This window comes from Triplophysa dalaica, chromosome 25 (assembly GCF_015846415.1).
Source record: "Triplophysa dalaica isolate WHDGS20190420 chromosome 25, ASM1584641v1, whole genome shotgun sequence".
In the NCBI taxonomy this organism is placed as follows: domain Eukaryota; kingdom Metazoa; phylum Chordata; class Actinopteri; order Cypriniformes; family Nemacheilidae; genus Triplophysa; species Triplophysa dalaica.
This window is the reverse complement of record NC_079566.1, coordinates 10,793,534-10,814,077: the sequence shown is the minus strand read 5'-3', so window position 1 is coordinate 10,814,077 and position 20,544 is coordinate 10,793,534. Positions and strand designations below refer to the sequence as shown.

The following is a 20,544-nucleotide window of genomic DNA, read 5'->3' as shown; positions in this document are numbered from 1 at the left end:
TTTACTGGTGCATACTACTATGTCTAGAAATTGGAGTTCCAGTTCAGTCCAGTTTTATCCATGTAATATTCTCTAAATGTAAAAAAGAAACAGTGGAATATTGATTTGATCTAAATATACATGAATGCCAATTAGGATCATCAGCACCCCTGTGTACCACCTTTATTACTAATGTAGTTGATACATTATTATGTGATGGTAAAAGCACATTCTCCTGACAGTGATGTCATTCATGTGCGACATAAACTACTTTCTGAGTTTTATTAGCACTTGCTGATGTCAGGGGACAATGCACGGTGTCAGGTTAAGAATGAGCTTCTATTTTGAGTCGCAGGGGCCGGGGTGGTTAAAACTCCTGTTTAAGAACAATTGAACTTTGCATGTATAGATTTACTTAGATTCTAATTTAGATTATTTATTAAAGAATGCATGAATTAAAATAATGAAAAACAATGTTTTATGCTAATATGTTGATATTGTAAAGGTACACACAATGCAAATGCAGTTATGTCAGACTATAATGATTTTTTCCCCATATATACCTCCTTGGTTCTGTTTAAAAACATGTATTCTTCCTACACCCGTTTGTTTTAAAAGAGAGAAGTGATAGATGAAGTACAATATGTGTGTGTGTGTGAATGCCAGCTATGCTTTGCCACCAAGCTATTAATACACGTCTGTTGGCTGACATTGTCTTTTGCATTAGTTGGTAGCCAGGAAGATCTGGGAATTGTAAATCTAAGAAACGCAAATGCAGTTTAAATGACACATATTTAGACATTCAGTAATATGAATCACAACACGTGGTCTCACTGAGTTTTGAATTTTGTGTAATGTTTAAAGCACAATGCTTTAAATTAAAAATTAAATACGTTCTATTTCTGTATGTAAAAAAACACTTTCAGCACTCTGCAAAACGTATTACAAGTTAACAGATTTGTTTGGCACTTTTTCCAAATAGAAGCAGCTATTACAACAATCTGGAGGAAAATGTGAAATTCATCTCCTAGATTACACGTTATTATTAAATATACAGTTTATTTATGTTTTAGGATAATATAGCCAAAGCCCCACAATGTTGTATATGAACACTTTTAATTCTCAAACTCATAACAACATTCTATATCCACTTTGTAAATCTCTGTCATTTCCATACAAACATTCTGATGTGATAAATCCTATGTTTTGTTCTACTTATTATCCTACAATAATATCTTTGATGATTTTGTCTCCTGAAATGAACTGCCTAAACAAAAGCATAAAATATTGTAGCAATATTCAGTCGAGCAATTTTGTCACAAAGTCAAGTAATTGCGATAACATTCAAAACCAAACGAAAGAATCAACAAAATCGTAGTAAGACACAGAATTTTGGGATGTGATACAATTCAGTCAATATATCATCACATATTTACAAAGTGTTCTCCATTAACACACACTGTGGCTTGCAAAAAAACCTTCCAGGGTTAAATAAGTTCTTTGCTGTAGATGCAAATATATTTCTATATATTGCTTTCAGTTGCAATATAACTCCATCATAAAAGAGCCCTCAGTTCTGTGAAAAACTGTTCTCACATTGTCATAAAAAATGTCCATATTCGGAGTAGACGGCCAGTTGATTTGGTCTTAGGATAAACGTTACTATTCAAGTTATGGCTTCTTTCTGTTAAACTCTCAAAGAATGTCTCCATCCAATATAAAGGAAAATAAATACATATAAAATAAAGCACGACACAAGAAAATAACATTTCCTCACAATGACCTCTCACAAACTAAAAGTTTTACTTACATAGAAAAAAAATCTATTCTGCGGTTGCGTGCTCAAGCACACTGTAAAAATGGACTTAAAAAAAGTAAAAAAAATGTTACATGGTTGCCTTAACATTTTTGAGCTAATTCAACTTTAAAATATTTGTCAACACAACCAGCTTGCATCACATTCATTGATTTACTAATATGTTTAAGTTGAATTAACTAGAATTTTTTCATTATTATTTAAAGTAACCAGGTAACTTTTTTTTAGTTGAAACAACAAAAAAACAACAATTATTTTTACTGTGCATATATATGTACATATATAAATCTATACCGATGTTCAGTGTAAAAACATCGATTCGAAGCACACAAGTGTCACATACAGTACGTATAAATTCTGAATGGTTCCCTGGAGAGCTGGGTCCTAAAACAGTTACGTTTGGTTGATCTAGATACTTTAAGAGTTGTAAGACAACCGTTTTATTCTGCTATCAAGTGCAAAGTCCCATTATGTGCATGATCTCCAAATCACGGCGCTTTGGCATAACCTCACAGGTCCATAGATTTCAAAAGCCATGTGATTGGATTGCAAAGAGAAGGCATGTTGAAAATTAACATGCCATAAACATCCACACAGAAGCTGTAAGCGATACTACAGAATAAAACTAAATACTGTACGTGTATAATGAAATGATTAGTTTTATAAACTAAATATGATGTATTTTCTCTTGTAAGGAGGAAGATTTGCTCAGTTTAGAGTCCGTTCCTTTAGACAACAGGCCAGTCTTATTGAGAAATGAAAAATATTAGCAGTGTGAGACGCAGGGTCCCCGGGGATCTGCTGGGGTCTCGCTTTCCTCAGGAATGTCTTGTAAATCTGGAGAAGATGAAGAAGAGTAAAAGAAATGAATGAAAACAGAAATGAAAACAAATGCAACTTAGAATGATAAATGGATTTTGGTGGAGGTTGTTCCCTGTGTAAAGAAATTTCTATACTAGAAAACATTTTAGGTTCTTCAAAGTCAAGCCATCTGTTACAAAGACGCTGTAAAAGTGCTCACTGGGTAGTGTTTACACAGAGATGTTTATCCTGCAATTTATTCCTGTTGTCCGCCTTTGACAAACACATAATCATCCCCATTTATAAGTAAATGCAATTTATTTGTATTTGGTCTCTGGAGTTCTCACGGCTGTGAATGTGTGTGTGTGAATAGGTTTGTGTTCCTTTGTGTGGGTGTGGAATGCCTAATGTGCTAAATTCAACATGCATGTGTGTTTATGTGTGTGTGAGAGAGGATGTGTTGTATAAGCATGTGTGTAGGCTGCTTTTAGCGTTAGAAAGGATCAAAGTTGATGCAGTTTTGAGAGAAGCGTATCTACAACATTTCTCTGGTTTTTATATGAAACGATTGCATATTTTGTATTGCATATGATGCGGTGCTGGCAAACCCTCACAAATCTATTTTACCGAATCTCATTCCAAAACATAACCATCTGTGAGAATGAGCTTGCCAACACGAGGTGTAATAAATCTATTATCTCCTATCTTCTTATGATTATTTCATTATATACACTGCAACTTAAACCCTTTTCCTTAATGTTCAACTTTATCATGCAACTGATTTAAACATGAAAGATGCCTCAAATCATGTAGCTTGTTTTATACATTGTACATAAATATCATCAGGCAAAAAAAACAATAGCTCTTGAAATGCTGGGGTTCTGAAGTTCCTGAATGTACTGACCTCTAGGACTATCTGAACGAGGTGACACTCTCGAATCCACTTCGTCGTCGTCATCATCATCAGATATCACATCCACTTCCACATCACTGCATTCTTGCAAGCCGTCCGATTGGTCCATTGATTCCTGACTTGCCAATGGCGTGTAAGTGTTGGGGTCGGTATCACTCTCTCTATGAGCTGATGGAGCCTTGAAAGGAGGTAAAAATGATTTGAAGGTTTAATCTGGGCAATTTTGAAGATGCTTAAAATCAAACATGATTTATTTAAGATCATCTGGTTAAAAATCGATTATATTATGTGACGATTTAAATCGGTTGAGATGTTAAATGAATCGTAACAAATGTTTCGAACAGCAGGGGCTGCTGTGTTTCCTGCAAACTTGGTAAATGGTGATATTTCTTCAAAAAGTAAAAAAAATACAAGTTAGAAAAAGCACAAACATAGTCTTAGTTTGTTTATTTAAAGAGACTTTTTTTTTTTTTTTTTTTTTAATTTGGAAATTGTTTAAAAATTGCAGTTTTGTTATTTGACATAAAATATATTTTAAAAAGAAATGTACCACATTTGAGAAATAATTAAAGGGCAGTTGTTCCTTTCTACTTTCTATCAACTAATTGTATAAAAAAATGTGAAAAGAGATCAAAGTCGATAATCATGAACTGAATGAATCGTTACATCCCTAATGTAATGTTTTTAACAATACATTTTTATTTATACATACATCAATGATTACAATATGATCCCTATTTATTTACATTTGTTATTCCATAGTTTGGAATTGAAGAATTAAATAGTTTTCATTTCATAAAAGTTCATATTTAAAAAAAATATTTTGCATAACCAGTTTTCATCCTCAAAATTAAACAATCATAATGATATCATACAGTTTTAAGTAAAACCTTTGCTTAATTTCATAAATTCACCTGTGAGCCTCTAGTTCCAGCACCTTCCACCGGAGTGGCGCTATTGTTCTTAAGATCCTTGAGTTGTTTCTCGAGTTGACCTCTTGCTCTCTCGCTGTCCCTGAGTTTGCCTTCGGCTCCCCTGAGGCGTACAAGTTCCTCCTGCAGAAGACTGTGCTGCCGTTGCAACAGGGTGAGCTCACCCACGTCACCTCCATCCCGGGACAGGGAGCGAACCGTTCGCCCTCCTGTGGTGGCTGGAGACACAGGGCTCTCCCGTAGGCACAGCTCTAAGATGGAGTCCTGTCGTATCACCACACCCTAGAAGAGCAATTTATTTGTAATTTAACATTTATATCTCATCTTTGTTTGTATAGAAATGAATGACACATGTATTTTGCTGTGCACACAGACCTGCAGAGCGTGTAGCTGTGCACTGAGATTAACCATCCTCTGTGATACTTCCTGAAACACAAAATACAGATACATCAATATATATTCAGTCTACGTCCTCATAACATCTAAAACAGGCTCTTTGCCAGCACAGATGAAGTCTTTTCCTTCACTGAATGGCATTACCTCACTGGGTGTTTTGTCGGCCATTTGATTCCCGTTCCCATCCTGCAGCGAAACACAATTTATCATTATTCACACGAGCGAATTCATTGAACAAGTTCCCTTTGTCAGCACAAACGCTGAATATTACAGTCTGTTATGTGTCATAGAAAGGGGAGACGAGGCACAGCTTTGAGCAACAGCGATGTAGAGTCGTGATAAGAGTCGTGATGTGGAGTTTTTGGTAGGTTCAAGTTGCTATGGAAACAGGCGAGTTTCAGATGGGTTTTGCAAAATTACTATTTTTTTCAGGATTACATAAAACTCCGTAATAGCACAGAATCGTCTTGTACATAATTATTAAAATGTGATGCAGGTATATGTTGGGTGGCAGAGAGGCAGAATACATCATCATTACATTAACAGATGTTACAGAAAGAATATATAAGCTTACTACACTTATGGTAAACTAACGGTATTGTTAAGCGTGTTGACAAAATGTTTATATGCTGTCCTACCTTATAAGTGTCTGCCAAATGAATAAATGTAAATTTATACTGTGCTTTTTTGAGTTGTATATTGTTGCTAGGGTGCTGTGGGCGATCCTACCATGTCAAATTATATTCTGGTCACTATTTATGACTCCTGATATATGACCTTGCAGGCCTTAAGGAATTTCCCTGTTTAGAGAAATCACACTTCTCACCTGTAAGTCACATGAACTAAATTATTTTATTTAACCCTCTGAAATGAATCAGGGCATCATGTGATAGTTTAAAAGTTTAATTTCAATCATTAATTTCACTAGGGTTTCAATCTTTGACAAAGCTTTACTTTAGTCAATGTTACAGAGATCAAGGTTATATTTTCACACTAAACAGTAAATCACAAAAAAAAAAAAAAATTTGTTCACAGACTGGGTCACACAGTTTCTAATAAAACAGAAGTGTACCTGAGCAGACTGGTTCTCCTGAGAGCCATTGACCAACACCTCTTGTCCATCTAGAAGAAAGAAGGAAGCACATTGGTCAGATATATAGTAATATTTGCCAATCAGAGACAGGAAAGATCATTCACGCATTAATGTGTGTGACTGTTTGTGACACGCACTGATAACAAGCGCTCCGCTGTGGTGACCGTTGGAACTGCAGGGCAGAGGAACCTCAAAACCGGATCCTAACAGCAGGTCTGTCAACCTGTCCACTGTAGAGAGAAAAGCACATCATGACAGTTAAATATTATTACGAATCTGAGCATGAGCTTTGTAGATTTCACTTTAAACATATTTGGTTAAATCCAGGACGCCAAGTATAAACGTCTGAAATATATCCATGACAGGAAGGCATCTCTATTAACCTCTTAATGCCAAAATATTCTTCAAAGGTATTTCGATGATCTATCACGACTCTAATATTCACCTTCGGTTATGGCCTGAGTGAGCAGCTGTTCTCCGCGAGGGGCTTGCGAAGACTCTGCTCTAAAGAGGTTCCTGGAACAGTGCTGCAATGTGACCTCGTAACCTCCCATGACCTCTGCCATGTCTGAAAACAGGGTCACCCGCTCCTGAAGAAGCTCTAAAACCTCCCTGTCCTTCTGCTGGATATCAGCTGAACCAAATGAAAACAAACCAGAGACATTCAACCAACATATCAAACATGTGAATGCGTGCAAGTTTGTGTGTATTTTGAAACAAACCTTTCAGTCTTCGCAGAAGGGCCTTGTCTTCTGTTTCTATTAACGGGAACTCTTCTCTTGACGGACAGCTGTCACAAAACGATCACAATGAGCATTAGAATGTAGTCTTTTAACTATAAATGATGGTATTAAATATATATTAAATTAGTATAGCTTATATGATATGTGCATGTACATGCTGATGGTTTGCTGTATAAACCGCATCCAGGTGTTTCGATCATCTTTAGATGCGGCGTACAGCTCGTACATCTCAGGTGGGCTGGACTCGCTGCTGATCAGGAACAAACCTCGCTCCTGATTGGCTATGTCTCGGACCAATAGATTTTGTAAGGAGACTACAGCTGACTTATCCTACAGCAGGAGAGAAAAGAATCACAACTGTGAAGACAACAACAGAAAACCTAACTAAAGGCAGCAATAATGTAGGAAGAAAGTTCAAATTTACTTACTAAACTGGCAAAGAACAACCTTTGATCTTTCTCTTGCAAGAAAACTAGAATGTCAGTCATCAGCAGAACCTGAACATCTAACAGAGAAAAAAAAAGTGTACATTAATACAAGTCCATAAACACAAGTAAGCTACATGTCAGACAACTTCCCTGTCTATTTATAAAATCTAGGCTGGGCTGGAGTTTACCTCCGGTCTGTGTTTGCTTGTTATATAACAGTTTATTTTATATTTAATTTATATTAATATTTTGTTGTATTTTAATTAAATGAAACTACTCAACGGTTCTTGATTCTTTGCGCAGCTCTAACGGAAGTTAAGTTTGGACCACATTACATTTGTTAATGTTGTTGCCGCTGAAACGTCTATAACTATGACCTTTGCGTTGACGAAGAATGATTTAATCCATCATTTTACAGGACAAAATAAACAGAATCGAAATGATCATATCATTCCCAGACGTGTTGACCGTCTCTGTGTTTTCTCAGAAACTCAGTAGCGCACCTTTGAGTCGAGAGCCGGGGGTTTTCCAGAGCAGCGTGCCCTCGTGGATCAGCTGCCTGCGGAGCAGTTCGGCCGGTCTGAACAAAGCCCCGGAGCGGAGTTTGGCTTCGGCACGAGGGTCGACCTTGGAACGGATCTCCTGTAACCGATGTGTTCTGTCCAGCTCCATCACCTGATGATCCACAGAGCTGAGCAGCTCACGTATGTGAAAAAGCGTCTGAGAGAGGCCTGCAGCTTCCTCGGGATTGTCTGCAAACACACACACAACCCATAAACAAATTCATTGAAATAAATGTTGCTTTTAATAAGTGCAACCTTTCAAATTATCACTTCGTCCGTTGTACATGTATTATCCAAAGCGATGTGCAGTGCATTTTTTTGTGTTCTTGGGAATCCAACCCACGTCCTTATCATGGCTAGCATCATTCTGTGTGAATACATTATATTGACATTTAAGTGACTTTCTCTTCGTCTCACCTTTGGTGTTTTCATAGATACGCTGGAACAGGACGGGGTATTTCGTGATGCGTTGGGTAACCAGCAGGATGCACTCTTGGAATCCGTGACGCCGGAGCAGAGGCCCCCGGCCCACCCTCTGACATAACAAACACAAATTAACTGTTAAGAGTTTCTGCCATTTTGTCACCCAAAGAATATTTTTGCTCATACATATCTCAGGAGTCATAAGATAAGTTTCACATAAGCATCTATTTAGTCTCTGATGTTTCTCCAACAAATTCTTACAGTAAAAGTGACATTTTACAGTACAGAGTTAAACGAATAAAATGAATAGCTCAGATAAGCTAAGGTAATGTTTGTTGCAGACAATTATTCACATCAGGTGACACTTTTTTGTCACATTTATGCATTTGGCTGACATGTGAAGTAACTTTGGCATTGGGTTTGGTTTGTTTAGGAACACTCCTGTGAATGTCAACCTCAAAGTGAATGTTTTTATAGACGTGGGCAAGTCTGACAAACTAGTAATCTCATCTGAAAGATCTGACCTGTGACTTCAATTTGCTTTTATAGCCTAGAGACGAACTGTACACACTGAATATTTACACCATGCATTTAATGGAGACATCAAAGCTGCAATCTGTAACTTTTGCCTCTATCGCCATCTCTGTTTGAAACATAAAACTGCAGGTTACTTCTTGATTTTACCTTTATGTGGGCTTAAGTCAAATGGAATCAGACTGACATTTCTTGTTAAATCGCACGCGACAGCTCAACTCATAAATTATTATTAAAAGCATTGCGCTGTGAACTATTCCCCATCCAGGTAAATCCAAGGGTTAACACACATTTTCTTGCATCCGTGTTCCCGAATGAATATAAATCAAGAGCTTTGCACACCAGAGACACCTGTAAATCTGATGAGTCACATGTCCATGGACGTTAGGAGGCGGTGAGGCCATTAGCGCACCCACCCGCTGTCATTCATCGTTCAATTTCGTTTCTTTCCTCCCACTAGTAACACACGGGTCAGGTAGAGCCTCATCCAAATCTCTGTCGCGACGCTTATGCAGAGGCTAATTGTGTCTTTGCCATCATCTTACCCGTATGAAGAGCTGGAGTCTCTTGTCCCTAGCCAGAATCTCTTTGTAGAGTTTGACGGCCTTCGTGTGACGACTGCAGAATTCGGCGTAGACCTTCAGGATTTCTTCGGCAGATTGACCTGAGAACTGACGCACATACAAACACAGTGAGTGTTTGTCTTTCAAACCTGAATGCTTTCAAACACCCACTCTGAAAGACACGGAAAGAATGACATAATGTTTTGCTTTCAACTTAGCATTTTTCTGACTTTCCGTTGACCTTCAAGTTTGAGACTTGACATCATGTTTTTTCTCATTAAATGTCAATGTTTATACTTTAAATGTAGCTAAAGCAAATGCATGCAACCCTGCTCAATGGAACAACTTTCATTATTTCAAACAGAAGTGTCCATGCTAGTGTACACTCTTAAAAAAAAAGGTGCTTCAAAAGGTTCTTTGATGCCGTAGAGGAACCTTTTCTCCCTAAATGGTTCTGTAAAGAACCTTTAACATCTGAAGAACCTTTCTGTCTTGCAAAAGGTTCTTTGTGTTGAAAAAAGGTTCTTCGTATTATGAAAAGGTAAGAAAGAGAAGGTTCTATAAAGAACCAAAAATTGTTCTTCTATGGCATCGCTGTGAAGAACCTTTAAGCACCTTTATTTTTAAGAGTGTAGTTGATGGATGTTGTTCAACAAGGAAATAACGCAGACAGAAAGAGACCCACACACACCTGCTTCATGAGCACATCACTGATCTGATTAATGGTGAAATTGTTTGTACTGTCAGGTTGCAGGCTGTGGGCGCGTCGAGCGAGGAGCTGTGTTAGAAAGTGCGTGTGCAGCGCCAGCAGTCTCTCCAGACAGGGGAAGAGCGCATGCACGACCCCTGGCTCCAACTGAACCTCATCCAGCATGCCCCGTCTGAACACCCCATCCATGATCCGAAGCGTCCGGACGTGGTGGATCTCCGTCTGGATCAGCTCTGAAACAGATGGCCATTTCACTTCCATGCTTAAGAGTTTAATCAAGCTTTACGTCAAATGATGTTGAACAAGTATGCTTTGAAATAAAGGCTAGTTGTTTATAATTACATGTAGAGATCTGTAGTGTTTTATATGGTCTATTTACGATCATAAACATGCTTTTGATCCCAGACATGAGAAATGTGTTGCAGGTCTCCTGCTAACCGTAAATGACGTCCTGTCTCTTGATAACGTCTTTACGGTGCGTCTGCAGGTAGGCGGAGTCTACAGCCATGCTCCAGGAATCTGCCTCAAATTCCCACCCCTCGCACTCCATCTCTTCCAACAGAGAGGTGAAGTATCCTTCTCCTAGAAGCATCACGCTTGTTTAATACCATTAAAGTTGTTTATCACAACTGCAGTCCTCACACACCATGAGTTTGGCCCTCTCACCCTCATCGTTGAGTGATTCCATTGACATGGTTCTGCTCCTGAAGTTGAGGGAGTCTGTGGATTGAGACAAAATCCTGCGCAGTCCCAGAGGAGAGTCATCATTCAGAGTCCTGCACGCGCATGCACACACACATTTGTGTACAAACATGCACAATCACATGCAACAGACACAAAAAAACAAGATAAAAAAAATTGAGGCAGGCATCATAATCACAATGGAAACAGAATATGAAAAAGTAATCAAATGTAACATGAATAAATGAAAATGTTTTTTGGATTAAATTAAAATACTAATAAAATAAGATGAACACACTGGCTAATAAATAACATTGAAAAATGCTTACATTAAACTGCAAGTCACAAAATGTAAAGACACACAAAGATAAAAGTGACAAAGATAACAAGTTAATGCCGGTCTCGATCTGATTGGACAAGATGCACGTTAAAGGAAAAATTCACCCAAAATAGAAAATTCTTTACAATGTTCTTGCATGATGCGAGCGATCGCTTGCCTCTTTCATAAATATATGTCTGACTGTTTTATAATTTTAGGAAAAATTTTAGGTGATTTTTTCCAAACCCAATTATTTAATCCATCAATTTGCTTCAGAAAACATTTATAAACCCAGAGAACGACTCACAACTCACCCGGCAATGTTATTAGTGGAGACGCTTTTGGAAAGTAAGAGAGAAGATCGCCCTCGACGAGAGCCCAGCAGTGATTGGCGAAGACTGTCTGAAGGGTAGATGGCCGAACTGGGTCTTTCTTTTAAATTTGCTTCAAAAACACAGAAATACAGATAAGACGATGACACTTCCACTGGTTAAGAGAACCTACTTTTTATTTCTAAACAAACTCTCACATTTGTTCCTCAGTGTCACGTTCTGATAGGCCGAATTGTTCCTCATCAGCGCCAGTTTCTGTTGCTATTGTAAAAGATACAGACACATCAGCTCATGTCATACCAAACACGTCATTTTCATAAACCACACCGATGACACTGACCTACTTTAGATACATTTCCACTTCTACATCATAGCATGGATTACAATTAGCGTCTGTAGGCGACACCTTTTCTGTTAGTAAACTTTGTGACTCTGTTTTGTGGGCGGAACTTAAGTGGAGGCAGAGATCCCCCTGACCACATTACTAACGCTAGGTAGCACAATTTGTTTTCTTGCTTTTTGACAAAGACTAGAAAAAATCTGATTCAATTTTAACATGTAAGGTCACTGACTGTCTAGGTCCGCGATTGGTTTTGAAAAGTAAACTTTAACGCAAAGAACCTGGCCGACCGGTACACGCTCACTCAATGGATCCAGGGACAAACTGAGAGGATTAACTCCAGTTAAGAGGCCTGACATCTACACCTACCAGACAGAGAAACCAGGCGTGTATAGTAAAGACAAACTGAGAGTGTATAGATCTATAGATGCCAGCGTGTACTAAAAGTGGCAAACGTTAGTAACTTTAAATGTATTTACTTGAACACAAACCTGACACATAACATGCGCCTTCTCACTGTTCCCTCTCACTTAATACTAATAAACAGTTTCCTTATGTTTAGTTTCTGGCCGATAGTTAATTGCTAGTTGTATAACTATCAAAGTTAGCTAGCATACCCTAGATGCGTTCAAAAGTTAACGCTACTTGAAAAATAACCTAACTTGTAACCCAGTTTTTGATTAGGTGGGCGTCTGTGAGATATTTTTAGACACATACCCAAATCCTCAACAACAAAAGACGTTTTTTATCTTAAGTGTTATGAAGTGAAACGCGAGTATTATTGATGATCCTTACTGTTCGGTTTATTGTGTTTAACTACAGCTGTCTTCGTCTGCTTTTTTTGTCTGGCAATAGCAGCAGGTATGTGTGAAAATATCAAATTGGAGACTGTATTCTGTCGATTGTGGCACTCATCAGCACAACAACTCCTTATGTAGCCAAATCTGTGATGGTTTGTATTGGCCGCCTTCGGTTTCTAATCCCGTGACGTAAACGTGACGTCGGCCAAAAGGTGTCTATATGTCAGTGGTTCTATTCAGCATGTGTCACCCACCTTTTGTTTCATTTTGACACAGTTTGGTAACGTGTCCCTGCAGCGATTGTGGATGGTGACATTACAGGCTAAAAAGCAGAAGACAAAGATGAAGCACTGTTATTTCATATCCTATATTATTACAAGTAAAGAGACGTTAGTTTAGAAGGAAGTGTGTTAAATATCATTTTCACAATATCACATTTCTGAAGTGAAGTGAGTCAAACTTTACAAAACTATGATCGCTATCATCTGGTTGTGGTTCTTTCCGTTAGGCCCGACACGGTTCAAAATAGCTCTGATATACGTTCCTGAGATCTTTTGCCTATCAAAGTATCAAAGCAAATAGGACCCGAGCAAATTTCAAATACACAATACCTGTTTTTTCCTTGTCGTTCTCTGTCTCTTGACCTCTGTCCATGTCTGTGTAACAGTCTGCGCTTTTAAGCTCTCTTTACCACATGCTTCTAGCTGCTGGAGGTTTTGATACAGCGTATGCTTTTGTCTCTGGACCCCTATTGTTTCAGAACGGCTTTGCTTCCTGTTTTGAGGGTGTATGGGAAGGAAGAGGGACGGGGCACCGGCGGGGTTTCCCTGCCCCGCTCCCCCCACAACACACCTACACCAGCCTAAATAATGAGCGACACTGGCCTTTCGTATGTACTGTAAGTGTGAATCAGAAAGAAAAAACACCCCCGAGGAAAATCGTATTGTGTTCTCGGTTATGTTTTGCTCAAGCATCAATTTCAATTTGCTGGTAAAATTCATTAGGAGGAATCTTCAAGAAAAAAGGGTTGTCATGTGACTGTGATCACTAACAATGGAAAGTCTAAACACAGTTTGTGAAACTACATATTTTTTCTATATTTTTCAGATGAAGAATTATTAAGTGTACCAGGAAATCGTTTATCTCAATATCTAGTCGAAACGATAATAGATTAGTCAACATGAAATGACGTCCACAACCCATATAACCAGCATATGTACAGTATCTTTATACGCTCACTCATGGTTTGAGTAATTCTAACCCACAAGTGTGACATCTGATCTAGAAACAGTCCACCTACTCAAAGGTGCTTGGTTCAGATGCCCCTTGCTCACCCTGTTGATGGAGGAACAACATGTTCCACCTCCCACACAAGTGCAATCAATACCAGAGCCCAGACCAGAGCAGCTGAACACTGAGCGACGAGCACCTGCAAGACATTTGTTCTGTCTGGACGCTAAAATCTGATCTTGATGAAAAAATAGGGAAGTTTAAAACAATAGCAAAACAGAGAACAAGAAATGAGAGATGACCTAAACGAACAGTAAAAACAGGAAAGGGCGTAAGGCGGGTGCAAGTTTATATATGTAAATGTGCTTTGGTTTGAGGTTTGAAGGCAGTATTGACAGCATTTGTGCCATATTGTGGATTTACACAGAAAACTGTTTAAAGTTTAGTTTAAAGGACATATATCGTCGCAGAGCCGTTATAGCCCAGTCTCTTGTGTTACCAAGGCAGCGTGTGACACGTTTGCGTTTACATTAAAAACAAATCTGTTATCCGCCCTGCGGTGGAAAATGAAACCATTTACGTACCGGCTGGCATGGATCGGTACGGAGTGGAATGATAAAGCTAAGAGAACGATTTGGCGCGATGGTCTACCATAGTAAAAAAGGTGATCCAAAATTGCCCCAGAATGGTTTGTTTTCCTACATCTTGCCACAAGATCAGTGGGTCTTTAAGAATTGGCTATGAACACATCTCTTCCATCAACGTCTGACCCACTACACAGTCTTCAAATTCTTCTCTACTTTTCTATCCCCCCTCCAAAAAAAAAAAAAATCTTAGCTTTATATACTGTGATAGGCTCACTGAGACTTGTTTTACAACACCTATAAATTGTTGTTCTTTTCTTGCACTGCTTCTATTGTTTTTGCCCTACTTTGTACATCGCTTTGGAAAGAAGCCTCTGCTAATAGACATTGTAAATGTACATTCATCAAAATATCTTCTTTCGTGTTCAACAGAACAAAAAAAGTATCATTCTTCCTACTATGGTAGTCAATATTTGCCAAGAACTGTTTGGTAAGAATCATTTTTCCCAATAAATTTCTCTCTGTTCATCAGAAGAAAGAAATGTATACAGATTTGGAACAACTTAAATTTTTGGGTGAACCGTTCCTTTAAACCCTCCAAGTAAACGGTCTGATAAGGAAATATTCTCTGTGATAATCACCAGCTTGATGCATTTAACCTAGAACATTCCTGTAAAAATGAGTAATGATGCTTGTTAAACATGTCTAAACAAATATGCATTGTGTGCATTTTATTCTATAAGCACACATACAGAAGTGGCCAAAAAGGATGTCCAACTGTGGAAAATTCCAGTTTCTGTTCTTTATCCAAATATATTTTTAAAGATGAATTAAAAAGAAAACTGTGCATGTTGTGTAGTTGTGCTAAACTGAAGCTTAGCTTTAAGAGGAATTTAAGGAGTCTTGGCAATAAAACAATACACGCACAACACTTCATGGGTCACGGCCCAGAAAAATAACTGCTGTAGTCAAAAAGCAAGACTGGATTAACCAAATATTTAAAAGTGATGCAACGACTTTTTGTATATTTCAACAAATCCCATTTTACTTTATTCACTTTTTCATTCACCAACATTTTTTACAAATTATTTTGTATGATAATTACCTTAAAATATTAGTTTTTGTCCATTTTGTAGCATCCCTCCCATATTTAAATAGTTTAATTTAACCAGAGGGGGCATTCAAACCAAAAATATTGAACAAATATGCTGACCAGACATCACTTTTTGCCCCTATTGTATATGTGCATAAGCATACAATGTGTGTGTGTGTATTGTTCACTATTATCTGTGTTTTAAAACGTTTTTGCAATTACAGCTCTGTCTTTGCAGGAAGAAAACTGTCCAGACCTCCAGCTGCAAGATGTGTGTGTGTTATCCTGGCATCCTGCAGTACACCAGCCACTAAAAATATTCCACATACTCTCCCTGTCACAGTACTTTCCAGAATTTTCCATATCAAGACTCTGGCCTCTAAAACCAGCAGCGATCATGTAATGTAAAAAAAGGTCTACCTCCTGGAGACAATCATGGACAGAAGGTGTAAGAGTTGGTTTTTAAAATTCTTGTGTTAAAAGTTCCACCTCCTGGAGACAATCATGGGCAGAAGGTGTGGGAGTTGGGTTGGGGGAAGAAAGCCGGAAAAACAATCGGAAGGAATGAGGTAAGTGGCTGTTTTTATATCATCTGTCTTGCGATTGGCTGGATTGTAAAAACACGCTCCTCCCAGGCATTCGTCGGGAATGTTTATTTTGGGGGTTTTCATCAACAGAGGACTTGAGAAAACAATATACAACAATAGTGATGTGAACCTTACTCGCAGACGACTGAGGGTCATCGGACCTAAGGTGTCGTTTAAAATCCTGGTCTAAAAAAAACCAACATCAGATGACAACCTGCCCTGTAGTGTTTGTGCTAAAACCAAAAGACTGAAACTGAGGTATTAAAGAATTACCTTAAGAATTCAAATCTACAACTGCATAAGAATGGTCCGTCAACCACCCACATCATCATCAGGTGTTTTAGAGTTACTTCAGAAATCATTCAAATCTTTCAGAAATCGAAAATGAAAAAGTAATAACAATAGACAGTAAAAGTGGATATGCGAGTGTGGAACGTGGATTTGAAAGCATATTTGAGCTAAAGAGTCGTGTGTGTGTGTTTGTGTGTCTCACTGGGACAGCTGAGGGCCTCTTTAGCCGTGATGCTCTTGTTGCAGGCCGAGCAGAGCGTTGTTCCCGATACAGTCAGAGAGTTGAAGAGGTGGCCGTTACTGTAGCGTGCCTCTCTCTCCCTCGCTTCTCTTTCTCTCTCCCTCATGCGTTCCTTCTCCTTATTCTAATCAAAACAAAGAATAATGCATATCAATCACCCAGAGCATTGTAAAAGACACATATGTGCATCTCCAAACTAAAACCATTCTACTTGCATAGCAAAAAACAAAAATAGTTAATGCAAAACATATTTTAGCATGGTCTTAGAAGAATTGACAAAACTCAATCGTGCATTTGCACAAACAAACAGACAACAATGACACTATTGCACTCCAGTTTCTATTGTGTAATGGTTTCATCTGCCACACTGGTACAGAGTTGACGAACAGGGAAACAACAGACCTAAAAGGGAAGAGGCTTGTAACACCGTTTTGGAAGAAAGCACAATGACCAAACTGAAAACCAAAAGGTCTGTTTTTCAGATTCAAAACATTCATGCATATAAACTGGTTTTCATTGGATCGGTTAAGCTGGACCTTTAGACTTTGGATATTCAAAATGAGCAATGAACCTAAAACTTAACAGCGCTATAAAATATCGTGCCCGCTCATGCCAGTCACTCAATGTTATAGAAGTTGGTTTTGGTTAATATGCCAGTAAGCAATTTCATGTTAAGCTCCTCTCTGCCTTGACTGACCTTCCTCTTTAATGCAATGATTATGAATTCTCTTTAAACAGCGAGCAGGCAAAAGTAAAAAATACAGGTCTACACAATCAGGAAAAAAGCGCACAACAATTCTCGCAATGAATCCGAAACGTAGTATCTTTGTAAGATAAGATAAGAAAAATCTTGGAGGTTCAGTTTTGTGATCGTTTGTTCAGAATATGTGCAGGTCTGTTGACATGCAGAGCAGGAAATAATGAGCGAGCACTTCCTCCTTCTAATCTGCACGAGGCATGGGTAAAGGTTGCCATAGGAACACTGACATGTGTTAGAAGTAAACATAAAAAATTATGTATTAAGCTAACAAAATCTGCAGGATGCTGCAATCAAATGAACAGAACCAAATCTAGTTCTTGCTCAAACGCCATCCTTCCCTGATGCCCCATGCGTTCTTCAGGAACCGGTGTATGAGATCATCTCTGAAAATTTGGGATGTCACGGTAGTTCTCGCTATATATGAGAAAGACCTGTGTGGCTGGGGTCGGGCATGTGTAGATGCTTTATTTAAGACTGTCACTTTAAGCGCAAACTTTCAGGAACTAAATTACAAATCACACGAGACACTTTATGCAACTAACAGTGGCCAACATATCCAAGCCTGTGTTTATATTAATAACATCATGCTAATTTAAGTGTGTGCAGGCAAAATTACAACTCTCAGAGGTTACTTGAAAGTTGAAGTATCTCTACAAAAGCATGAGGGCTATGCGCCCTCATTGTTGTCTGGGTTCAATGAGCTTGTCTTGAAGTTCAATGTCACCTCCAGTCAAAAGGAAAGGGGCTGAGATTGACAGGATTTAACGTTGGTGCTCTATTTCGAAAAATTCCATATTTAGTTTGGCCTGCTGTGGCCATGTGGCCTGGATACGATGGGCCAATAGGGAGTCATGATCGCTTTAAAAGAGATGTCCACTGCGAACCAGGTCGCTGGGAAAAGCTAATGATGACAAATGGGATGATAACATTTGACGTGCTTTAGTCTAACAAAATTTATGCAAAAGGGATGTTTGAAAGTAGATATTTTCTCAATCATCTACTCAGAATAACTAGTACACTGTTGAAGGAAGTCGTAAACAACTGGTTCTGTGTTTTTAAACACGCCATAATACCTCAAACAGACACTTCAAATACAAAAAACACCAGACACTTTTATATCAACAATCTTTATATATTCCATCTCACCTGTATTGTATCAGTGTGTGCCGTCACAACCATTGGCATTCCTACCACTGTCATCTATGAGTTATGAACACACTTTTACGTAGACAATAATTTGTAGATGCATTCCTACTATATTGTTTCTAATACAGAAGAGAGGCAGTGACAAAACAAGATGCTTGCTAGACTAGACCAACAAGATGGAAATATAACTGCTTTTAAACTTTTGACACGAATGTTAAACATGGCGAGTTGCAAAGGAGGAGATGAGTCAATCCGGACCTGTACCTGGTATTGATGCATTAAGTGAGTGATATTTCTATGGCAACCTCGCTTTTGGCTCTCTCTTGAATCTTCTCTATGCACACACATGAACACACTCACAATCTGTTGTTCAACATTCCCACTCAGTAACACCTACACAACTATAACTCATACTTGCTGATAATTGGACAAAAAATGACCATTCAATGCCAAAAACAAACACACAACCACTCACTCACACATGATAAAAGAAATACTGTAATACCTGTGCAAATGAATCCTGGGGTAAATGAACCATGGTTTTATTATAGTAAAAGTGGAATAACCAGGTTTAATTTGGTGGATTGGTTATCATCTGTGCTATAGTTTTACATAGCTTACATGGTGAAACTATGGTTACTACGGTGAGAGAACTGTGAAATTGTGGTTACTATGGTTTACCTACAAATACCAGTTAAACTATAGTTGCTGCAAAAAACCCATGAATAATTTTGGTGAGGGAAAGTATTTTTTAAACTATCAAAACAAAACAACTGCATTAACATTTAGTTAACTAGTCTTTTTTTAACCAAAATTCAAGGACAACAGTATTTTGACAGAGTAAATTATTAAAGTCAACATTCTACCAGAAACATACATTATCTGTCCTTGAACTGTTATATTATATTTCATCAAAACAGTATTTGATCAAAAATACTTGGCACTCAGATATGTTTTCTTTATGAAAACCACAAATCCTGTCCTTGTCCTCAGTCAAATTGGACCTACAGCTTTCATAGTTTTGTTTTGCTAAAAATTGTTATTTAGAAAAAAACTCCATCAATTGCAAATTGAAGTTGTTATAATTCATATCATTCATTTAAAACATGAAATTATACATAAGTTATACAAATAAATACTATTTTACAACTGTCCCAATGTTTTGGTCAGACCTGTGACGTTTACATAAAACTCAATATAAAATGTGTGCAATAAGCCTTTGGTTTGAGGAAATGACATTATTTGACTGAGGTTAAGCTGACACTGATCAAGGGTTTGTTCTGTCATTGAATTGTATGATTTTAAGCTTGTTTTTTTAGCAGGACGAGCTAAAGTGTCAGCCAGGCCCTGTCACGGTAAATGTACGTTTCTGGTATAATCTCTCGTTCATCTATGAAAAAACAACCGGTTTTTTAACACGTACAGTTTTGAGGAAGTTGTATTTCAAAAGACTGCCTTGTATCACTGCGTAACATACGTAAAAAGCTAAACAAAGTTATGTGAACCCGTAGTTTTTTAACACCAAAATGAATCAAATGATAAAGTCTTGAGTATAGGCAACACGCGCACCCGTTACGCGCATCTGGCTGCAACATCAGCGCGCGTGTTCACCAACTATCACGTATGTGAAAACGTATGTAATGTAACGACATGTACCGACGTCGACAATATGCCTATAACAAGTCTAATAAAACACCTAAAAGGCGATTATTCAAGATCTTACCCTTTGATTGATCTCCCTCGTCCTCTCCTCGCGAAGTTTCGATAGATCCGCTACGCGAGACATTGCGCTTTTTTAATCGACTTTACAACAACATAAAACGAATCCTCCTAAAGCCAAACCACACACATATATCCCAGTAATTTAGATACAAGTCCCCGTGCATTTATAATAGCAGCGTTTTTAATAAGCAGGAGGTATTTACTGTACAGCGCGTGCGGCAACTTTTAGAGAAATGCGCTCTCTCTCTCTCTCTCTCTTTCTCTCTCCTCCCCTTCACAGCTCTTGCTGCTTTCGTCCAGGAAACAGAGATGACTGCACCGTATCCAAACCGCGCCTACCATCATGAAACTCTTTCAATTTAATCCTGTCTTGTTTAGATGGCCATAACTTCATGATGTCTCTCCCTGTGGAAAAGGTCTATACATTCTAATGGTTTCCATTTAAAATACCAGTATGAAACATAAGCTGTTTATAACCATAAACCATCACAAAATGTAGTGAGTTGTGGGCCCTATTCATGTAGG

At 38.2% G+C, this 20,544-nt stretch overlaps 1 protein-coding gene across 2 annotated transcripts; it reads right to left on the bottom strand.

Annotated features, from left to right (window-relative positions):
• Positions 1-1,078: 1,078 nt before the first annotated feature.
• On the bottom strand, positions 1,079-20,279 carry arhgef1a (Rho guanine nucleotide exchange factor (GEF) 1a). 2 transcript variants are annotated; one of them, XM_056741195.1, is made up of 22 exons: positions 20,021-20,279; positions 16,353-16,515; positions 12,620-12,687; positions 11,423-11,486; positions 11,208-11,337; positions 10,560-10,669; positions 10,332-10,475; positions 9,876-10,126; positions 9,167-9,292; positions 8,082-8,199; positions 7,605-7,853; positions 7,102-7,178; positions 6,828-7,003; positions 6,653-6,720; positions 6,376-6,564; positions 6,068-6,160; positions 5,910-5,959; positions 4,982-5,023; positions 4,817-4,867; positions 4,424-4,723; positions 3,501-3,687; positions 1,079-2,632 (listed from the first exon to the last, which is right to left on the bottom strand). In XM_056741195.1, exons 1-22 carry the CDS (start codon positions 20,081-20,083, stop codon positions 2,562-2,564), a joined length of 2,790 nt encoding a protein of 929 aa, XP_056597173.1. In that variant the 5' UTR covers positions 20,084-20,279; the 3' UTR covers positions 1,079-2,561. The 2 variants fall into 2 exon arrangements, with proteins under 2 accessions (XP_056597173.1, XP_056597174.1); XM_056741196.1 differs by lacking the exons at positions 16,353-16,515; positions 20,021-20,279 and adding an exon at positions 12,977-13,463.
• Between the last annotated feature and the right edge of the window lie 265 nt (positions 20,280-20,544).